Here is a 22,154-nt window from a genome sequence, read left to right as displayed (position 1 = left end):
CAGCGCGCTGGAGCATGTTTCAGGATTACTGAGCTCCCTTCTTTTGTTTGTTGTAGCTGAGCTTTAGCGTCATATAGCATCATCTCATATAGCATTCACATATAATTGTGAAAAGATTTTTAAATATCCCACACCAGAGCATGCCAGACATTTCATAACCAACCCAGAAGTGCTGCATCAGTACCAGCTCTATATTTAGTGATGACTGCAGGAACTGGATTGGAATAATTCAGCTCTCCTCCTCTCTCCAGCCTACATTATTAGCATCCATCCTGCGGCATATTAGCATCTGATCGATCAGTTAGGAGAAGCTGGGGGAATGAAGATTACATACTGGATGTCTTTGAGTGCCATGTATGCCTTTGAACATTTTTTAATTTGTCCACTGTCAGGGAAAAGAAAGAAGTGAAACAGTCCATGAATCTGCTTCACTACAGCAGTTACTCTTCTCCTGTATGACCAGAAAGCAAGTACCACCACAGCTCCTGACTCAGAGCCCTAACCAAACCCCAAGCACAAAGCCACAGGTTGTCTTTGTGTTTTAGATAGAGGTCTGGAAAAGAAATAGCTCATTTTGCCAGCAAGTGAACCAGGTCCATTTTCTTTCTTTCCCAGACCAGTCTGAGTTTACATTTCAGACATGTTTCAACTATGAGAGAAACAGAAACTCAAACATAATAGCAGCCTTGGTCAGCCAGGGTTTGCAGCCTGGAGGGCTGTGCTTTTGGAGGGACAGTGATGTTCGTGTTGTCACTTTCCTGTCTCTGGGCTTTAGGAGAGGCTAGCGTTTAAGGTGCTGAACTTCTGTGCTAAGAAACAACACATTTCTACAGAAAGTCTAAGCTGCAAAATGACATTTTTGCTTTGCTGGCCATTAATCTGAAACTAGCTTTCAGTTCTGCTTTATTACAACCATGTACACAAAAAGCCAGAGCATCTCATTTTATAACATGGCAACAAAAAAAATGCAGTTTGGCTGGCAAGGGCTTGTTCCAGCGTGCTGCAGCCTCAGTCCCTGTGGCAGGCTGGGCATCAGCAGAGACGAGGAAAATGGAGAAACATCCCTGGAGACGGATAAGGAAGGTAGGGTGTGAGCAAGGCCTCTTGCACACCGTCCCCACGGATGGGAGCAAGGCCACACGATGGCAGCCTTTCTGCACAAATGCTTCAGTACAAAACACCACCTGGGAGCACAGGGCAGCCAGCGACAATACCTGCAAAGGGGTTTGGCAGGGCAGTAGGGCTCGTGTCTTCTTCCCCTAACCTCTGACCACACAGGATGGTGGATGTCAAAATGTTGATCACTACTAGGCAGAAAAAAAAAAAAATCTTTCTTGGAAGTTAAAGAAACTTGGAGCACTTGGCCTCCGCCAAACTGGGAACTGTATTTGGAAGACACAGCCACCTTCAGAGCTTTGCAAAATATTAGAGAGCTTATTTATATACCTGCGACACACATCTTCAACATTCACCGTGACATAACTGTACTGCTGGTGGCTCAATAGCTGCTCGCACAGCTCTGGACCAGCTGTAGCAAGATGTGGTGCTCATTCAGTTCAAGGTCTGTAAGCACTCAGCTTGCCAGCAAAGGTACGGGACAGCTGCTTAACATCTCCATGACACCTGGCCAGAAGAATAAGAATTGTGAGACTTGAGAATCTACACAGTAGTCCATTATTACCAATTATGATATTGCCAATAAGGAGAGTCAATAAAGTAGAGGAAGCAAACATTCTTCTGGAATCTGTCAACAGGCTCTGGAATATGCACAGATTTCACCTGCATCTTCAGCTGCTATCACCAATATCTTAGTAGCAATTAGAAATTGGAGATTTTTGATGTAAATGATTGAATTTTACTATTAAGAAATAACTAGTGCACATTGATCCACTTTCAACAACACATATTAGAAAGCTTGTAATGAGTTTGAAGAAAACATGACTTTGACCAGACATAGAAGTTTGAGGAAATAGAATGAGGAAAAAAAAGTCAGAGGTCAGCACAGTGCCCTCCTTGGCTCTCACTACGATTGAGATGCTGAAGGTATTGTACCAAACAAGAAACTCCTATTTCTAGATCACCATTAAAAAAACTATGCCTAATCCTTAAATTTTAAGAGGCTTTAACAGAAGTTTTACTTCCATTTGAGATGTTTGTACCATGAATTAGTAAATTATTTTGTAGAAGGGTACAGAATAAGAAAAATCTCCTAAAAGTCTCAACAAGGTACAATGTGACCCACTCTCCCATGATTCTGTGAAAACTTTCATGGCTGAACGTCAGACCTCCTGTCAGCCCAGGCAAAGTAGGACAGGTACTTTCTCACGTCCACCTCCCAGCATCAGAGCATGTTATTAGATCAGTGATAGTCTGGAGGATTAGGGGAGCGGGTTGTACTTATTACTTGTTGCTTCTCTTTTCTCTCTGCCTCTCAAAAGTGTTCACAGTTTAAAAACAGAAAGGTATTCGTAGATCAGCTGTACCCTGCAAAATACAACTGATACTGAAACATAGTGCTCCCTCAATTACTAGTACTTTGCTGTTTCACGATTGTTTAAGCAGGATTAAAATAAAGAAAATAAGTAGCATCTGCGCAAATAGGAGGGACTACTTTAATCAGCCCTTTGAAAGTCAGGCTAGAGCAAGAGATCACAAGAATGTCTTAATCCATCAGAAATGTGATGACTAAATGAGTAATTACTACTCTGAATATGTACCATCACCGGGCCCCTCCTGCACTGACTTAAGAGAATATTTCTGCATTTCTCTTGCAATGTATCTGTGTGACAGATCTGTGCGCAAGCTGTATCCAATTAGTGTTAAGTTTAAGAGCTCCTTAGCATGTATCTTGTGTCTACAAACACCTCCTGGAAGTAATTTTCCCAGTGAACAAAGAGCAAATCACCTTTTCTCCTAACACTCTCAGAAGATATTTCCCAAATATGGGCAAAATAAACACATGTCACACACACTAAAGAATTAATTAGGTAATTTTCTCTCAGTGCTTTGAAGGTGCAGCATATTATCTGTTTTAAGTACTAAACATTACATGCAATTAAATATGTCAGGCTAGGTGAGACAAGGCACTTGAACGATGTGGAAAACTAATGATGCAGCCTCTATCTCAGCAGACTCTGGAGAAAAGGGATTTTCTTTTATTTAGAAGACCTGGTCCCAAAGTCTCCCCAGGTATTTAATCCTGCTCCCATGTGTATCAATAGAAAAATTCTCATCAGCTTGGTTGAAAGGAGGTTTAGATTGTAAACACCATGAAGTAGCAGCATTTTGCATGCATTACCCTCTGCTTCAGCTAAGAGAAGTCTCATCTGGCTGCCCTCAGGAAGGAGATGAGCACCCTTCCTGCGCAGGAGGCACGAGTCAGGGCATGACAGCACTGCACCCACCTGGAGACACACAGCTCACGCCAAGCCCCATGCCTCTGAACGCTCCAGCCAGCAGCTGATTGCTTTGCTTGCACGTGTAGGAGAAGCATTTCATAAACCCTGAGATTAAATCCACAGGGTTGTTAATCTCTTGCATGCTCCATTTGCAATCAAAGGCTAAACCTGGTGAATAAGCAAACATGATAGAAGAAATCATTATGGTATAGCCAGGTTAAACACACACACACACACAAATCTTGTTCCTGAATCACATGCAATTAGTTCTTTTTCCATTAAAGTTACAATTTTACCAAAATTTTGAATATATTTCACATGTACAACATGAACACAGCTAGTTTTAACGCTTTGGTAATTGTGTGTGAAAGCCTAAGTGCCAGCAGGTGTTTTGTTTGAACACATTTAACCGAACCTGGAAACCTTTCACTTTGCAGTCCCAGTCTTTGATTTTCTCTTGCTAAGTGTACCGATCTTCTGAGAATTATGCTTAACATGAAATTTGTGACAAGTATAAGGAACCCATGCCATGTTTCAATTTTAAAATGAATTCTTTTTCATTTTTAAAATGAGTTCTGTTCAGTTTAACCTTTCTCTCACATTTCTAACAAGGATTTCAGTCTTTTCCTGACCGAAGAGGATTGCTCCCTAGAAACTGTGACACAGGTAACAGCTATGTCGCTACTATCCTATGTGATGTAACATATGAACAAGCAGCACATCCTATTTCCTCAGTGCTACAGTTAAGCTTATGAACTAAGGCTTGACTAGTTCTCTCATAAAAATCTGACAGCATAGCCAGTGGCTGTGTTAGGAGCCCAACATGCCTTCCAAAGTCAGCTGGGGCTGCCTACAGCCACTTGGCGCAGACTTCCTTAAGCTCTGCTCTCTAACCTTCCTCTCCCTTCAACATCTCAGGCTCTGGAATCCAAAACCATAAAACAACAACAACAAACTCTCAGAATTTATCTGCATTCCAGTCTCTCCAGAAACATCAATATGTGAAAAGGAGAGCAGAGGGTACATTACCTGCTCTGCACACCCCTTCCTCTGGCACCAGTTGCATCAGGGTGAAACTGTTAGCTTAATTTGACAAATGACTTAACATAACCACACCTTGCATAATCAATAGACACACTACTTTATGGGAATGTCCCTAGAAGCCTCCCATTATTACCAGCAATCACAGAATCATCTAGGTTGGTTTGTCACCCAATGGATGCACCGTTTCAAGTGACCAAACATAGTCAAAAGCAATACCTTCTGAGAAAAAGAAACTCTTTACAACAGGACAGTAACAAGAATGATGCTGAAAGGAAGTCAAACCCAGAAACATATTTTAATCCAGAGACCAAAATAGGAGATTACCTCTGTGCAGGCACAGAAGTAGCTCAGAATCAATAGGAGCTGGAGTATTTCCTTAGATGAGAATTTTAAGGGCCAAAGACAAGAGACTAGCCTAAGAAAGGCATCATAATTAGTTAATTATTTAGCCAGAGACAGCTGTAGTGGGAAACACCAAGGTGAAAATGCCAGAGTGTAGCTGTTATATGCCCAGTGTTAAGCCTCTGAACTGGGCTCTCTTTGCTCTCATGCACAGAAGGGGTCTCCCCCCCCTCCCCCTTTCTTGCTGTCTTGTTCCCTTCTGCTGAGGGCTGACTGGGTCATCTTTCATCTGCTAGTGAAGGAGGAGCTCCCACAAACAGAATACAACACTTGGATGATTTCAGTTTAATGTTGTGCTAAAAATGTTATATGCATCAGAGGTAAACAGGAAGGCTTTGAGAAGAACGTTGATTAGCTGTACTGCAGGTACAGCAGAAGAAAAAAAGCCAAACAAAAGGGTGCTTTGTTTCCAGTTATTCTAAAAGAGGCAGGACAGACTACAAGGAAACGGTTTGCGTCTCTTCCTCCTGCTCAAAGACAGAATGTTAAACCCATGAGCAATATGAATTGGTACTCTGGGTGACCGGGCAACAGCCTACGCAGAGCCAGAGCTGAGGTACTGCATGGCCAGCCAGGGAGGATGAGCTAGCAGTGGCAGGGAAATTGCCTGTGAAGGATGCCAGGACCTGGAAGATGACTGACCATCCTGATCTCTGTTGCTTGCTGTTATCAGAACTCAAGAGTCTGCTAAGAGTTACTAATAGCAAAACATATTGCTGGAAAAGGGCAAAGAAAAACTCCCTGCTTTACCTGAGCATAATCAGAGACTGGAAGCTGCACCCAGCTTGGGCTGCTCCCTGTTGCTTTCTAAGAGCAAGCAAACAATGCACAGTGAATGACACTTACAGCAAATGGAGGATTTGCACCCACTCACTTAAACTACATGCCTTGCTATAAAATCACACCTAATTTGATAAAAATCTAACTTCCAGCTATGAAACCCAGAGAAGTTTTGTACCTGGCAAAGACTCTGGCACAAATCTATTGTACTATGTGTGAAGAGACCTGGACATCCATTTGCCATAGTGAAAATGTGCTAGGCTGGGGAGGAAATATTTTCTTTGCCTCAGCTGACTGAGGTGCCTGGATTCCTGTCAGGCATGTTGCAGGTTAACCTGGTGAAGGTTACTGGGGAATTGATCACAGCTGGGGGCAGGCAGGGTGACCAGTCTGGGAGTAAGTGTTCCCAGAACAGCTCCTCACTCCCCAGTCTGGCTTCTGGCAATCTCATTAGTACAGGCTGCTGCGCCTCATTTGTATCCCAGGCACTTGCAAACACAGCAGGCCAAGGAGCTGTGCTTGTGGTGTTTTCCAGCTTATTACTTGGGCAGGGCAGCGTGGTCTCTCATCCCAGAAGCGTGGCTTCACCTCTTACCTACGTAAAAGCCTTCAGTGACTTAAGGTGCAGAGCTTTGCTCGTGGCAAAAGCTGCCCTACTTTGCTGAGCACGCCCGTACCCCAGCGGCGTCCCCACTCTGCTCGCTGGAGACAGGGGTCGGGGACCCCTTTCCCTTCCCCGCCAGCCTCCCAGCTCCTCAGCACAGGACCCGGCGGCCCTGGGGTGCAGGAGTAAGGGCAGGGGCTCTACCTGCCTGGGCCCTGCTCCCGAGAAGCGCTCGGGACAAAGCCCGCCCGCCTCGCTGCTCCCCTCACGCCGTTCCCTCCACACAGCCACCGCGGGACGTGGGGCCTTTCCCTCGCAGCGTGGCCGCCGGCCCCATGGGGCGCCCCGGAACGGCTGTCTGGGGGTCTCCGGCCCGCCCAGACCCGCTCACAGGCCCCCGGCCCCGGCCCTCCTCGGCGGCCCCGCCCCCTGAGTCAGCGCCGAGGGGCGGCCCCGGGAGCTGCGCCGGGCTCCTGAGGCGCCGTGCGGCGGGGTTGTCCCGCACCAAGGCGGCCTTAGGGCGGGCTGCCGGACGGGCACGGGCCCCTCGTGGGTGTGTATATATATATATATACACACGCATATGCTTACATATATACACACAAATATATATTATAGACACGCACATTTATAAACACACACATACATATATATACACATACGTATATATATAATCCTCTGGGCAACCCTTGCCCCCACTTCCCCTTTTTACCCGTTTCAGGCCAAGGAGACTCGTTTTGACTTTACTCAGAGGACAAGCACCAGCTCATCCAGTTTCTGAGGCGTTCGCCGTCTCCCCTTGGGGCTGCAGGAGAAGCACACGCCAGGTGAGATTGGAGCGCACAGTGGGTATGGGGTGCACGGCCCCAGAGGCTGTGGGGATGCCTGTCGGGTCCCTGTACCAGTGTCCCGCTGGCGGCACTGGCTGGAGCCGCTTCAGGCTGAAGGGACAGGAGGTTTGGGCTCACCTGCTGAGGCCTCGCTGCCACCAGTTTCCATGGAACTAGCCTGAGGCATACAGGGGTACTGCGTGGGGTCTCGTGGGACTGGCGTGGGGGAGTGGATGTTCAAAAGCAAACTTGAGCAGGATTTGGTATCTGCGTGTAATTTAAAAGGAATTATAGGGGTAGTTCCAAAGTGAACAGTTTTAGTATTAGATGGTCTTTGTCTTGAGGTGTTCCTGTGTTATTGTAGTCACAATTTCTGCTATCCCAGTGAACAATTTCACTCCTATATTTCAGCAATTAAACAGAAAAAAGTTGTTGCATCTGGCAGATAACTTTCTCTCTCGGTATCAGGGAGCATGATGCTGCACACAAATTCTACTCTTAACTCATCAAAAAGACCTCGCTGCAGTTAACTCCCCATGGGCTCTGGGGAAAGCCAGGTGAGGTCGGTTGGTCACAGTGTTCCCTGGGGAGCTGGTGGCCAGGCTGCAAGGCCAGTATGGTGTGCCATCATCCTGCTTTTGGTGTCAGGTATAATCAACTGCATTGCTCTTAATACACACAATAATTAAATGGCAAGCCTTCTTCTTTCTTTAGATCTGATTTTCTTTCCAGAAGAGCCACAGGGGTATTAATTGCCCTCAGCCTAACATAAATTAGGCACCTGACTCCCTCAGTCCCACAGTGTGGTGGGCAGCTGGGCTCAGCATGCTGGAGGCGTACAAGGGGAGCCTGCGTCAGGCTGTGGCTGCTCCCGGACCCTGTCCCGGCATCCAGCCGCCTGGACAGGGGCATGTATGTGTCTGCCCGCCAAATGCATTTCTGCTGTGGGTACAGCTGGGCAGTTATGTCATTTGGGTCAACAAACAAATAGTTCTATTGGAAGTTAGTCTGGCAGCACATGAAGCTGACCGTGCCTCCTCTGCCTTCGGTGTTGTTATCTGATCTTCCTTTGTGTATGGCAGCACAGACCTGTCAGTGCCTACCCCCTCCCTTTGTCTTTGCGGTGACACAAAGCCAGCGAGAGGCCGCCGCTATGAGAGGCTTGTGGCACAGGAAGGGCAACATGCCTTGAATGTGCCAATGAAAGTGGCCATAACGAGATGTTGAGAGCCCCAAAGTCAATCCCCCTCAGTCTCACTCTACAGTAAAACTGTGGATAGTTATAAATACAAAATGCACTTCATAGTCATAAAGGCAATGTTCATACTGTAAGTCATTTTGTTCCTTTAGGCCTAGTGTTTCAGCCCCACAGTCCACAAACAGATCTAGTGAACAAAAGCAGACACTTCCAGCATTTAAGCTGACTAAATAAGAAGGCAGGAAAGATACTGAAAAAGGCTGAAAAACATTTCTGGAGATACATAACTGCACAGAAATTACGTTCCTTGTAGTGTGGCTGAGAACGAGTTTGTCCAGGGTGTGGTATGCTGGGTTCCGGTATTTCAGCATCAGCTGTTGCTTCACCACACAGTGAGGACAGATGAGTTTCCTGCATTCTCTATTGGGTGCTCACAGTCTTACAGCGCCAGCCACTGTCACACAGTGCTGCTCCACAGCTCAGGCAGCGGAGGCTATCAGTCAGGCAAGGTTTGTAGGAGAGGTAATAACTTTTATTAGATTAATGGATGGAGTTCAAAGCTTGTTTTTCCAAAAAAAACAGACAAGTTTTTCCAGGTATATTAGGTGGTTTAATAAAAGGTATTATCTACCCTTGTAAACGTTGTTTTGCACAGACTTCTCATTAGGAATAATTTTGAAGTGTCCTTAAAATATTAAGTGTTTGTTTCCTCACAGTACACCTGGCAGGTAGGTAAGCAGTTTTTTGGGCTTAGGCTTTTAAAGTGATTGAAGAGGTTATGAAGCTTTCCCAGAGCCAAACGGCAAACCAATGGCTAAAAAGAGTATCCAACTAAGGAACTGTTCATTTGAAAAACACTAGCAGTCTAGGAAAGAAGGAAGCTCCCACAATTGCAAACATACCAAAAATTGGAGACCCCAGCCCTGGTTCTAAAGAAGGGATGGCTTTTATGGCTACTTTGGAATCTGTTAGTGTTTGATGTCCTCTGTCTAAGAACTAACACTCTAGCAACCCGTTCTATTTAGAAAATTAAGATGTTTTTGTGTGTTTTATGCCACCCTTCTCAAGATATCAACTGAACCTGTTTTAGATTTTGTATTGGAATGTTTTTATGATTGATGGTGGTAATTGAAACTGGCCATAGAAAAACATCAGTTTTCCATCTGGAAAATTTAACGGAAAGACTTTGTTTTTAAACTTGTTGATTTAAAGTGTTTTGTTGAATGGACCCGAAAGTCATAGTGTAAGAAAATGTGAGGGTGTACACACAGTGTTTTCCTATTGTGCCTTGCATAGTGGAAACTGTGTTTTAGGCTTGCGAAAAGTCTTCTTTCACATCTCTCAATATAACAGCTGTTATAGCTGAAACGGGGAGATGGAGTTAGTGCAGGATGCCTGGACCACAGTAGGTGGAGGCAACTGTGTTCGGAACCCCAAGCACGACAAAAAATACATCATCAGAATAAAGCAGCTTCAAAACAAAATTTCCAAGGTGAGTTTAGCAAACAAAAAGGAAACATTGCATTTTGGGGATGTCAGAATACTTTGTTTCTATGGTCAACAAGAAACTTTCTGGGATGGACACTTAATTTTCAATTCATAAATCTAAAATTAGTGGAAATTTCCTTTCATGACAATTGGGAAGAACAGACGTTGAAGTATCAAAGTCTTCTGTGAGACAAGAATTCAAAATCTTGCTGGGTTCTCATATGAACTATTTTTTACTATTGTCCCTGACTGTCATATTTTAAGTATGAAGATGTCAGAGGTAATAAATAATTGTTCTGTTTTGTGAATGGAATAGTGCCTACCTATTAAGTTACTCACATCATTGGCAAAAAGTTAATTAGATACCTTGGTAGTTTAAAAAAAAAAAAAGTGAAGGATCGAGTCAGGCTTCTTTCGGTTTTACTCATGATGATGAGACTTTTGTTCTTTCTTAACAACCAAGGGCCAGCTCAGCAAGACTCATTCAGGATTTGAGAATGGGTCCTGGGAGGGTAAATGAGTCATGACGTGAAACTTGCACCGCAACAAGTGATTTCAAAACTGAGTGCCTAGAGACAGAGATGTTTGCAGGAAATCAAGTGTAAGACAGAAAAATAGACAAGGTCAGACTGATCAGTTTCCAAATAACATCTGCTTTTTCTTCCTTTTGGAACAGGTACAGCAATGGAGAACTTGAATGGCCCATTCCCAGAACTTACTGAAGAACAGCAAGGTAGGGGTAACATGCCAAGGTCAAAGCATCTGCTCCTTTACACTATGCAACATTTTTTGCTAGACTGACAATGAGTCAGTGAGACTAGTTTGTTCTGAAAACATGCTCCATACATCTTCTCCTTGCTTGCAAGCAGACCAGCAGTCAGTTCCCTGTCCATTGCATGTCCATTTTCCACAGGCTTCTCATCTGACCTTGCCACATCCTTATGTGAATTTAGATGCATGAAGGGGATTTTGCTGTGCATTAAACACCTAACAATATGTAGAAAACCCTAGGTCTTAGGTATCCATCCCTTTGTATTATTGTGCCTCAATTCCTTATTTGTCAAATTGCATAAACAGGATAAACACCTACTAAATAAATAGTTAGTAATACTTCCCCTGCTTCTTTTACTGAGGCAGCAGCACCACACCCATTTGTATGGACTATTGACATTTTTCTACCAGTTTCTGGTAGACCATGTTGCTTTATGTGATACAGCACTACTCTCTTTCCTATAAGACAACATGCTGCGGAGTCTGTCACCATGCCTACACTGAGCTGGAGGGGAACGCTACCACACAACCCACCTCCACTTCTGTGCAGTAACTTACTTGTTTCTCCTCCAGACGTTTTCCAGGGGGCTTTCACTGCTGATGATGATTACTTGGAGAATCATGAGAAAATGAACCAGTCTTTCTGGGAATCCCTTGTAAAATGTTTAGCCACCACTGACCCACCTATCCTGAATACTGAAGAAAAGAACAATGTAAGTTAATGAAGAAATGCGCATTCTTTTTTTGTAAGGCATAGTTCTACAGATACACTTCTCTGATATATTTTGGAGAGAAGGAACATAAAGCCTATTTTCTGATATGTTTAAAAAGATATCTAAAATACACTAAATGGCATAAAAGAGCACTTACATAAATTAGACTTTCACTTTATCGTTTTCCACATGGAAAAAATAACTTTCCAGCAGAGTTGGTTTTATATGTATTCCTCAGGACCTGTCCAGCTCCCTTTTTTCCTAGGCAGGCCTGTTAGAGGAGTTTTGCTGTAAGATACTGTAGAGATTGCACGTCCATTTTCAGGCCCTATACCTGTATTTCTCCAGCTCTTTAAATAGTTAGCTATTGAACACCCCAGTTCTTTCGCAGTTGACACAGTTCTTCTCATCTTTGACTTTAGCCTTTATTCCTGATTTTCCCCTTGTATAGCAGGGGCAGATAACATTTCCCACAGATGGAGTGAGCTACATTCATTTCCATAGCAGGATCTGTTCACACATGCTGTGTTTTATTGGAAGGACTATTTACTATTTACTCATCTTTCTCTCAGCTCCTCAAGAGATGCAGTGTCCTGCCTGGGGGCTGTGCAGCCTGCCTAAAAGCCATACAGACAAAAGGCGTCAGGGCAATGGTTGTTCTTTACCTCTTGCTGAAGAGTACCAACCCATCAGTGTATCGGCAGCTGCCCAGTTCCAAGAGAAACGGTGAGTTCTACCTGGTTGCCCTTCACCTGTTTGTTAAAATCACTGCAGTGCTTGTGGGACGTGACACCAGTTGCAAAACTGATATACTCTTGGCTGTGATTATTAGTGAAAGATTAAAATGTCTAGAAATACATCCTAGAAAACACAGGTATGGTGATAATGGGAGCCACAGATAGACAGAACTTTAGTTTGAGTTCACTTCTTAAGGGGGGAGATAAAAACAAACTTGTTCACTTAAAGAGAAAGGAAACCTCGTCTGGGGTGATGATTCCTAAGAAATTTCTGTGACTTAAAGTGGTCCCCCAGTTTTTCCTAACTGGATTAGTGACGGTCAGTATGCTTTTTTGCCTGAACAGTTACCAAGGCAGTCTGGACCTCTCTGAGCTTCCACAGTGGTAAGAAATCAGAGTTGAGATACTGTCAATATTGTTGCAAATTTCCCTAGCAGGATGTGCAGCACTAAGTAAAGGAGCAGATGGAAGATACAAATCAGGGTGCTGAGCCTGGCATCAAGATACAAACAGCTTCTGCTACACTCCTCATTTGCCCTGTTGTGGAACTGCACTTTTTTAATGCACAGGGCTCATGGTATCATTAATTGTCTTTAATACATCATAAAGCAGCACTCACTTAAGATGACCCCAAATTTAACTGGGCAGTCTCAAGGAAATCCTTCTCCTGTTTCTGCCATGTTGAAATGTGGTCATGAAGGGGTAGACTCTGCACAGCCTGGAGGACAACCTTGTTTTGAGCATGTGTTAAAGAGCAGGAGTGGTTGTCATGGCAGGGACCCCTTCCCACCCTTGTAGTTAGCTGCACCAACAGCTGGGGGGAATTGTGTTACTGTGTATGTCCAAACTAATAATGGAGAGACGCACAGAGGTGAATATGAAGCTGCTAAGAATCACCTACAGTTGCAGCCACACGAGCCAGGAGCAATTTACTGCCTGGCCCAGGAGTCAGCATCCTCCAAATTTCTCCTCCCAGGTGAACTGGCCTAACTGACTTCAAGAGTTCTACTTTTATGCCACAAGAGGGTGCTGGCACTGCGGCATAACCCCAGGGAACCCCGCAGAAATCACAATGGTGGAGGGAGAAGTAGCCCAGGAAGTGGTGAGCAGCTATTCTTCAGCTAAAGCACCTTTCAGCTGCAGATGCTGTTGCTTCAGGGAGTGGGAAATTTCACCGGGGTAGCATTATCAGTAAATTAAAACCTAGAATATGAGACCATAGGCACCTGCTGCAGCCATTTAAGAAAGTTTAACAGTGTCATGATGTTTACATTTGTAATGCTTTGTACTACGAAAAGCACAGCTGAAATAAATCTAATTTCCTGACAGACAACCTTTAAATACAGCATCTTGAAAAACTAGTAGTATATGATTGTAAAAGAGAGAAAATGGAAGTAATTGTTTCAAATATGTATATATTTTCTCTACCTATCACATCAGATGAGAAATTAAAACTCCTGAAGAGACTGGAAAGAAATCTCATGCTTTCACAAGGGGATAAGAAGGCTGACGACTCATCCCACGAGTCCATAGATGAAGATCCACGAGGTAAAAAAGATTTTATTTTTCCCTTACACATATTTTAGTCTGATTATGTGTTCAAAGGAGATTCACACAGGAGACTTGCAGCAATTCAGTAGCAATTCTGTATAACTCAGGAAAAAGTAAGAAACTGCAAAACAGATGACAAAATAATTACTGTCTCTAGATTCCTTATAAACAAAACAGTGGCTGCCTCCTGCTGTTGTGGAAGTTGGGGGTTTCAGAAGTGTTGAAAGCTGCTTCAAGATTCATTTCCAAATATAAGATCATAATTGTTACGATCTTCGTGGGGTTTATGTTCTAGCCAAAGCCTGTGCTACAGCAGGAAGCAATAATATTCAACATACAGCAGTAGCTGGCAATGCTGTACCACTTCCTAGCATTTCTTTCCTTAATAGCAATCATGAACAGTGTTATCAAAAGTCATGGTTTTGGTTGCCATGAGTCTATTTCATTCATGGAAAATCAGAGGCTAAGGAAATGATACACAACATGGAAGAGAGAATGCTAATATGCTGATACTGGCTTGTTCTGTCACAGAAAGCCAAAAGACGATTAGAAGGAAATGAATTGTAATTAGAAATAAAAATTTAAAACTAGTTAGCAGTGTTAGTGATGTATCTGTGTTTAAAATAAGAAATTTCTTGCTACACCTTTCTATACAATTCATTCCATCATCAGATTTTATTGTTTTTCTCCTATTCAGCCAGGCTTAGAGAGAGCTGTGAGGCAAAAGCAACTAATAATGATGCTTGCATTTCAAAGCCTTCATTTTTACTTACACATCTCACAGCCATTCATATATGAGCAAAAGACTATAGTGCTGTTATTTTTGATATTGCTGGCACATTTTTCTTTAATCTGATAAAAAAAAAAACACTTTCTCTATCCAGACAGTGATGGTGAAGATTTAGGAAGACAGAAGACTGAAGGCCAATTACTTGGAGGTGGGACAAAATGACAACAGCATTATTTTTTTTTTCCTAGGGACAACCAATGTAAAACAGAAAATGAATAATTTCTGGCATTCTATGGTTTGACTTCTAAACAAAGGTACACAAACACTCCATAGGCAGTTTTAGACGTAAGAAAATGACCAGTTAAAATCTGGCTATAGGAAAGGTGTTTCCTACAAAAAGAAGCTAGCTAGGGCATTGCTTAACTATGCCCTACGGCTACAGTTGAACCACAACAGCAAAATCTACCATTGTAGGAGAACTGCTGCTGCCTGGGTTTGCACAGACACCTGCCACTGAAATGCAACAAGACTTTTTGAAAGCATCTGTCACAGCCACTACTTACAGGGTTTGCTTTCCACCCTTGGCAAACAGTGGAGGTCATCGATTGGGACCACTCCTTGGATCTCAGTGCTGAGGCTTTTTCTTTCCTTCCAAAGGAAAAACTGGAATATAAGTACAATGCAGATAAAGAGAGGTGTTGTGTCAACACACAGCTATCAGCTTGTGGTATAGAACCATGGATTTAAAAAAAAAAAAAAAAAAAAACCTTAGGGGTTTAATCATTTAATTTGTATATTTAATTGATCTCACCCCAGATATAAGAGCAGCTCATTTAAATTAACATTAGGAGATCTGATTTTTCCTGACTCCACCTATTGTTTGAGATGAAATATGTGGGGTTAATACTCCATATTTCCCTTAGATACTGAACTGCATAACCCACAACAGACCTGCTGTTCCTAAAGAGTAGGAGTTAGTATCTCCCTTGTCACATCTACAACCCCACTAGCTTCAGTATGGTTGCATGGGTTAGGGCTGGCAGCAAGATAAGCACATTCATTACAGATATCAATCTATATCATCTTCACATAATGTTTTAGGTATGCCATCAGAGGTTGCTCCCTACAGAGATTCAGGTAAGTGTTCCCAGATAATAACCTCATCCTGCAGCAAGTAAGACCTTATAACTGCATTTTTTTCTTTCTGACATTCTTAGTATATTAAAAATAAGTTTTTGGCTGTAACTCCATCAGGTTTTCTGTTCGCCTGGTAGAGGATCTGGGCATGGTATACATGTTTTGTTGCAAGCTTGTGATAGCATGTGATTTGTAAAAAGGAGTTCTAGCAGATTAGCTCCCCCCCCCCCTTTTTTTTTCTTGTAGGCCTGCTGACATAGGATCAGCTCACAGGAGTTGTCATCCTTTTTAGTGGAAAACCCAGCAATGCTATTGGGAAACCCTTCAGTCTTGCTCAAGACAGCGAGGCAGTTTTCAGTATTCCCTTCAGCCCTCTGCGCCCTGCTGAATGGGGATGCAAGATTGTGCGGGAGCTGGAACCTCGTTTCTGGCAGCTGGTGATACTCAGTTCTGAAAGTCTCCCTCAGTTTGCTCAGAGTGCAGAGCACACTCCAACAGTGATGCTAGCTGAAGGCCAAGTGATAGGCAACACAAACAGTGCCAGTTGAGAGGCTTGAACAGACTGCCACACTCTGAAGACATGTTGCTTTCTATCAGGAACTACTGAGCAGCAGCAAAACAGATGTAAAGAGCCCCTAGGAGGAAATCTGCAATAGCTTGATCGAATTATCAACCTCATCCCTCCCGCTCCCAGGCAAATTCTACCTTTGTTAGCTAGGAGAGGCAGAGAACCAAGCAGACTGGTCTTTCTGAGAGGAGACCTGTTCAACCATTTTTTTCCTGTGAAGTGGGGAAGAGCTGTTGTAACTTGGTCCATTTCAGATGAGGAAAGAATTGGGAAGAAGGTGCAAGTTGCAGCATAATCCCTAGAGGAGATTTTTTGAGTTAACTGTCACCAAGGAGCTATATAAAGCCTCAGGGAGTGTATGTAATACACTATTCTCCCCGCAGGTGCAGAAGGGATCACAGTGATTTTCCAGTTGGCATGTCCCACCTCTCACCCTGGCCTTTGTTGCTTCAGTTCTAGATTAGTTCAGTACACTAGACCAAGCCACTGAAAATATTTAGCTAGTGTGGGACACCGTGTCTACTGTATTGGAAATGTTTAGGCGACTTGCAAACATAGCTCTTGGTTCTGGCTCTGCCTGGTACCAACTTCAGTTTTAGCAATTAAATATTAACAGAGAGGCCATCAGGCACATACTGCCCAGCTATTTCACCTGGCATTACTGTAAATAGGTGTTTTTACTGGTAGTTGTTCTTCGGCTTCTTTTTAATGTCATCACTTTCCTAGCACTTTCTAGCATTGTTTTGTCTAAACTAAGTCACAAAATAGAATACTTACCCTGCTTACTAATCCTGCTAATGGTGTTAAACAGCATGTGAGAGTTGTTACCATCAGAAATAATAAAACTATGCTTCTTTTCAGAAATTGCCAGAAGAGAAGATTCAATTGCAGATGGTAAATACAAACAAGCAAACAAGTTTTTCTTGTGACTGCTGTCTTTTGGTATTCAGTTCTACTTAGTGATGGTAGCTATACCAGCTCCTTATTGCCTAGATATTTTGTAAACAAAAAGTAGAAATTTAAGAATAGATATTAAAATGCATTTGTAATGCTGTGATAAAAGAAACACCGCAAGTCATTCCATGATACAAAGTTACAGTGGGACTATTGCCTTTAGGAGGCAGTGTAATACAGAACAAACACATGGTAGGTATGAACTGATGTTCTGATAAATTCTATGACTATAGATTTTCCTACACACAGAGGAACAATTGCAAGTCAGAATAGTGCCATACTACGTTAACATTAATAATCAAATTACTGAGTTTGTCCCCAAACCAGAACTTGATCAATCCAGAATTCTCAAAGAATCAAAAGCTAAAATGGGTCCAGTATCAGGTAACCCAAGACAGATTTCTTCTGCAAAGTTGAGTTGCTACATGGTTCAGAAGCACAACGACAGAATTTTGTAGCTCACTTTAGAGTTTTAAGGTTATTTTTCATTACTCTCCTGTTATATCATTAGATAAAATGAAATTTACTGCCAGGCAGTGGTTGCGTGGATGCACAGCCTAATGCAAGTGAAATCAGCATCTAAAACTTGTGGTGAATCAATTCCCTTATACGCTGCAGACTGCCTAGAGGTCTTCTCAAGCACTCAGCAAACCAAAAAAATCCTTCTGCTTTGAACATGTCGTTAGAAATCTGGTAAAATACTCAACTCTGACTTTCAATGAGACAATTGGAGAAATCAGAATTTGATAATTCTGCTCACAACAAGACTAGCACAAAAAGCCTTGCCTTGTATTTAGACCTCTAAAAATATTGAGCTGGTTCTTATGCTTTTTTTCCTCTATCAATATATTTAGGTACCTATAAGGGTCAGCTACTGCAGTTCTTAATTTGGGGGATACAGAAATACTTCAACATCAGACTTCAGTAGATAGACCGACAGTACTGTAGCTGTGACATCAAGAATCAAACTGAAGCTCCCTTGTACTACTGCTTTACTTCCCTACTGCATTTCTGAGACTAGATTGCCCCAGACTCAATAGAAAAGACCCGGAGTGCTTTAAAAGCAATTGTGTGTTGTTAATTCAACTATCCAATGATGCTATTTTTTACAGCTGCTACAGGCTATTTGGAAAGTAGTTTGAGGAACACTTTTAAAATTGCTAATTTGATCTTTCTGAAAGGTTTACATCTCTTTCCTCTGAACAATTCTTAATATATTCCGCTCTGAGAATCGATTTTGGATACAAAGAGGGAAAGAAACATAAAACCTTTTAATTTCAGAGTTGCATGGCAATAAAAGACATTTCTTTCTTGTAGAACATGAGAACGAAAATACTCACCCTCATTGGACAGTACGGTGGATGGGCATACGAAAGGATGGTAATTGTTTTCTTTTTAATTTCAGCTGATAGTGAAACCCATTGAGCCTTAGACCAAGAATAAGATCTATGGCTCCAAAACTCTTTTTTCCCCAATATAAGTAGTTTGTAGATGTTCATCAAGCCTTCTCAGTGAAGGTCACCAAGTGTATGAGTCATCTAGCGTATGAGACATCTCTCATGGAAGTACAGTTTATTCAATGATACACTGTAACTTAATGTGTCTTAGGGGAGCCTTGTGTGCAGTTGTGACCTAATTTCCTGTCTGTATTTCAGATGAGTTTTTTCATTTTGTCATTCTTTGCTTTGGAATTGGAGCTTTACTAATTTGCTACTACTACTACAAAGGTAAGGCAAGATTTCAGCAGAAGGATAAAGTGGTGTTTGCCAGAAAATGAGCAAAGCCAAACTCTTATTTTGTTGCCTTAGATTGGACAATTTCTCTTGGAATTGGTTTAATCACCTTTGCCTCCCTGGAAACCACTGGGATATACTTTGGTCTAGGTAAGTATCTACAGCAGCCAGCTCTGTACCAACACTAAGGACACAAGTTCACATAGTCACTTAACCACACAAGTCTAAAACATGGCTAGTGCGGAGACCCTTTAAATCACCCCTTCGATGTCCTGCAATTCACCATTACATGGCGTAGTGGGAGACAAATGCGCCTCTGTGACGCTGAAGGGAGATGTTGACTCATTTTTCATTCTCAATGATCACAAGACCCTGAGTCACCTCTTTCTGCAGCAGTGGCTGAATGCTAAGTTGCCATGACAACATACAATTTTAGCAGCAAGGCAGTCTTCACAGATAAGCCCTTTCAGGTGCTGTGCGCTCAGGCTGCCATTTGTTCCCCCGGGACAGAGGCTGCTGAGTGCCCTGAGGACCAGATCTCAGCAGAACCCGGATGATGGCAGCTACTAAGAATTATATAAAATGGAGATTCTTGGCACTCCATAGGGCTCTCAAAGGAAAGAGACAGCAAGTCATGGCTTTTGAACTGAGGAAAAAAGGCTACTTAAGCTTGTGCCTGCTGTGCTTGATATGTTGTGGGCGGTTCTGTCTGGAGTCACCCTTGTCACTGTTAATGATAGCATAGAAACACTTTGTTTAAACAGTAATCTTAGTTCTTTAATAGTGCTAGTGTCAGGGTTTGGCTTTTACTGTTTTTCTGGAGTTTGTGTATTATTTTTATATCTGACTTACCTTGAAAATGTGTGTGTTTTCACCATTAGTGTACCGAATTCGGAGCATACTTCACAGTTTTATTCCTCTGCTTGAGAGATTCAGGCTAACAGGTAATAGTGATCTTGTTACTAACTGCATGTATATTTCCCTAAACCTTCCCAGGTACTTGATTTTGGCTAACTCTTAAGATTACCTTCTCTAAATTACAATTTCCAGTCTTTGTAATTAAAAAAGAATATTTTAACTACAGTCCATTACAGCTGCTAGGGTTTAGAAATTATTATTGACTCTTGCTGTGTGGCAGAGCATTTTCACATTTTTAATGCTCTTCCCAGTATGGGGCATTAATTATTTCCTGAAAATGCCTGAATGAGAATACTATAGCTCAATTTAATATTAAGGGGAGTTGGCTTCTCTTCCCTGGTTTTCAAACAGGCTCCAGGCTCATATCTATCTGTGTTCATGAGGACACAATATGAACGTTGATATGAAGTTGCATCAGGGGATAAGTCAACACATGACACTTAATGTGAACGCAGTAGTCCTGACAGTCTTCTTTTTCATCATCCTGCAGGTATGAGGAAAGCTGCCTAGGAGGAGTATTTCAGGAGAGTTCCACAAAACCCCGCTGTTTGAATTTATAGTACTAAAAGAATTGTTTTGTAAGGCAGTCATAAATGCATAATGGCCAACACAAAATATTGAAAGTGTTAAACAACAGAAACATATCATTGTCTGCTCAAAAATGAAGCTGAAACAAGCACTTTTTAGCTCAGGATTGCTTGTAAGACAATGTAGATCCTGGTTTATATTTAATGTCATGGAATATGAACCCATTCTCCTTCCCTCCATTTAACCATGTTAATCTGGCTACAATATATCAAAAATCAACAAAGACCAATACTATCCTCAGCTGGGTCTGGATGTTACAATAGGAATCTTGGCACCTACAAATCCACCTCCTCTTCACCCCTTGTGATGCTGCAAACCAGGCAAACACCAGCTGCTTGCTTACATAGCTGAGCCCCAACACTGCAATAGCACTGAAGCAGATTAATTTATTGTGGCAGAACTCAATATAGTGGACATACAACGATTTCACCCAGTGGAAGCTGGTTGAGATTGATATGCACTGACATAGTGGTGCATTAATGAGATAGTTAACAGCAGCAAATTTCATCTCTGAGGAAGAAAGGAATAAAATGCTTGGTTTGGACCATCTACCAACTTTTTTTTTTCCTTCTGGTAAAATAAAGTGCAATTTTGCCATTCCTTCAAGCATGCTATACATTAGATATAATATGTAGTATTTTAATTATGTTGTTTAGTTTTTCATCAATTATACATAAAATTGCAGATTAAGGCTAACGAGAAAAACAGGATGCCTTCAAATCTTTAGCAGAAATGTAAGGTCATCATAACCATAGAAGGATGAAGGCATCAAGTGAGACAGAGGACAATAAAACATGAGACTTTAAGGAAACATATACCTAAAAACCATTAGCCCAAACAGCTCAGTTTTAGTTCAGTGAAACAATTTCAAGCCTTGCTCTGAAAAAAAAAAAACCAAAAAAACTTTTTAGAAGTTGTACTTAATTTTAAGCATTGGTGTTTATCATTCACACGTATTGCAGTTCTGTTTGCACGTCCAGAAATACCAATAATCATGTGCAGGCCTGTACCAACACAGGGCAGCAGTTACCTAACATGTCAGGGGTTAAATTAAGCAATAAAGATAAATGCAAGTTATTTTGTAATATTTATATTCTCATTTACATTTACTGTTTACATATCTTTATGGAAATATTTTCTCATATGAAAATACTGTATATTTTGTTCTTATTCTGCAAATAAAGTCTTGCTGAGACCAGTGTAGCATTGTTTAATGTCCAATAGCTTTTGGGTGAACTGAAAACTACATATAGTCAACCTGCTCTCGTGACTATTTTTAAAAAAACTCTTGTGCTGTGGCACAGTAAGGATGAGAAGCATATTTTGGTACTAAATATGATTTCAGATTTTTAAATTTGGCTCTCTGCAGACAAGAGAATGAAAACAACCAGTTCATGGGTAAAGTAGAAGTGGAAAAATACTTAAAAATGACAGTGGACCCCATCATGTGGGATGAACAGCTACCCACAACATAAAGCAGATCATGTGAGAGAAGTCAGTTCTATGGAAAAAGCAACTTACCTGTTTTCATTGCATCCTCTTTGGTACCTGGAAATTTCCTGATGTTCTTTCAGATCCTCCTTCTCAAGTCCACCTCAGCATTTAACACATTTCTGCCTCTTGCCCAAAGAGGTTGCTGTCATTCTGGTATCCTCTATCACCCTTGCTGCAACACTGCCAAACACTCAAAAATATGATATGAATTCTATGAAGAGTTTCAAACTCCTTAGAAGAGCTTGTGCTCCTGTCAGCTATAACTCTCCAAGTCCAGCAAGTCCCTCCTGAGCCCACAGCTCATCACTCAATGCTACAGCTCTGCTGGGCCTCTACCTCCCTCTGTTGGTTCCTCAGGACCAGCTCCATCTCCCTCCACCAGGCTCCCATTATCCAGCACTCAGGGTCCTTCCTTCTTTCCTAAATGTTTGTGGGGCAATGCACAGAGGAGAAATCAAAGAAAAGGTACTAGTCACCTTCCTGGTGCAATACATGTTCCTACTTTTCATCATCCAG

General features: G+C 42.2%; 1 protein-coding gene across 1 annotated transcript; it reads left to right on the top strand.

Moving 5' to 3' along the window:
- The first annotated feature begins 6,959 nt into the window (after positions 1–6,959).
- On the top strand, positions 6,960–21,179 carry TMEM40 (transmembrane protein 40). Its single transcript, XM_084292882.1, has 13 exons — positions 6,960–7,055; positions 10,421–10,477; positions 11,089–11,228; positions 11,801–11,954; positions 13,406–13,513; positions 14,401–14,454; positions 15,348–15,383; positions 16,813–16,845; positions 18,223–18,285; positions 18,561–18,632; positions 18,714–18,788; positions 19,520–19,582; positions 20,047–21,179. The coding sequence occupies exons 2-13, from the start codon at positions 10,429–10,431 to the stop codon at positions 20,064–20,066; spliced, it is 867 nt and encodes a 288-aa protein (XP_084149008.1). The 5' UTR covers positions 6,960–7,055; positions 10,421–10,428; the 3' UTR covers positions 20,067–21,179.
- The last annotated feature ends 975 nt before the right edge of the window (positions 21,180–22,154 follow it).

The sequence above is a fragment of the Netta rufina genome, assembly GCF_964035555.1.
Source record: "Netta rufina genome assembly, chromosome: 10".
NCBI classification, from domain to species: domain Eukaryota; kingdom Metazoa; phylum Chordata; class Aves; order Anseriformes; family Anatidae; genus Netta; species Netta rufina.
This window is presented reverse-complemented; position numbering and strand designations above follow the sequence as displayed.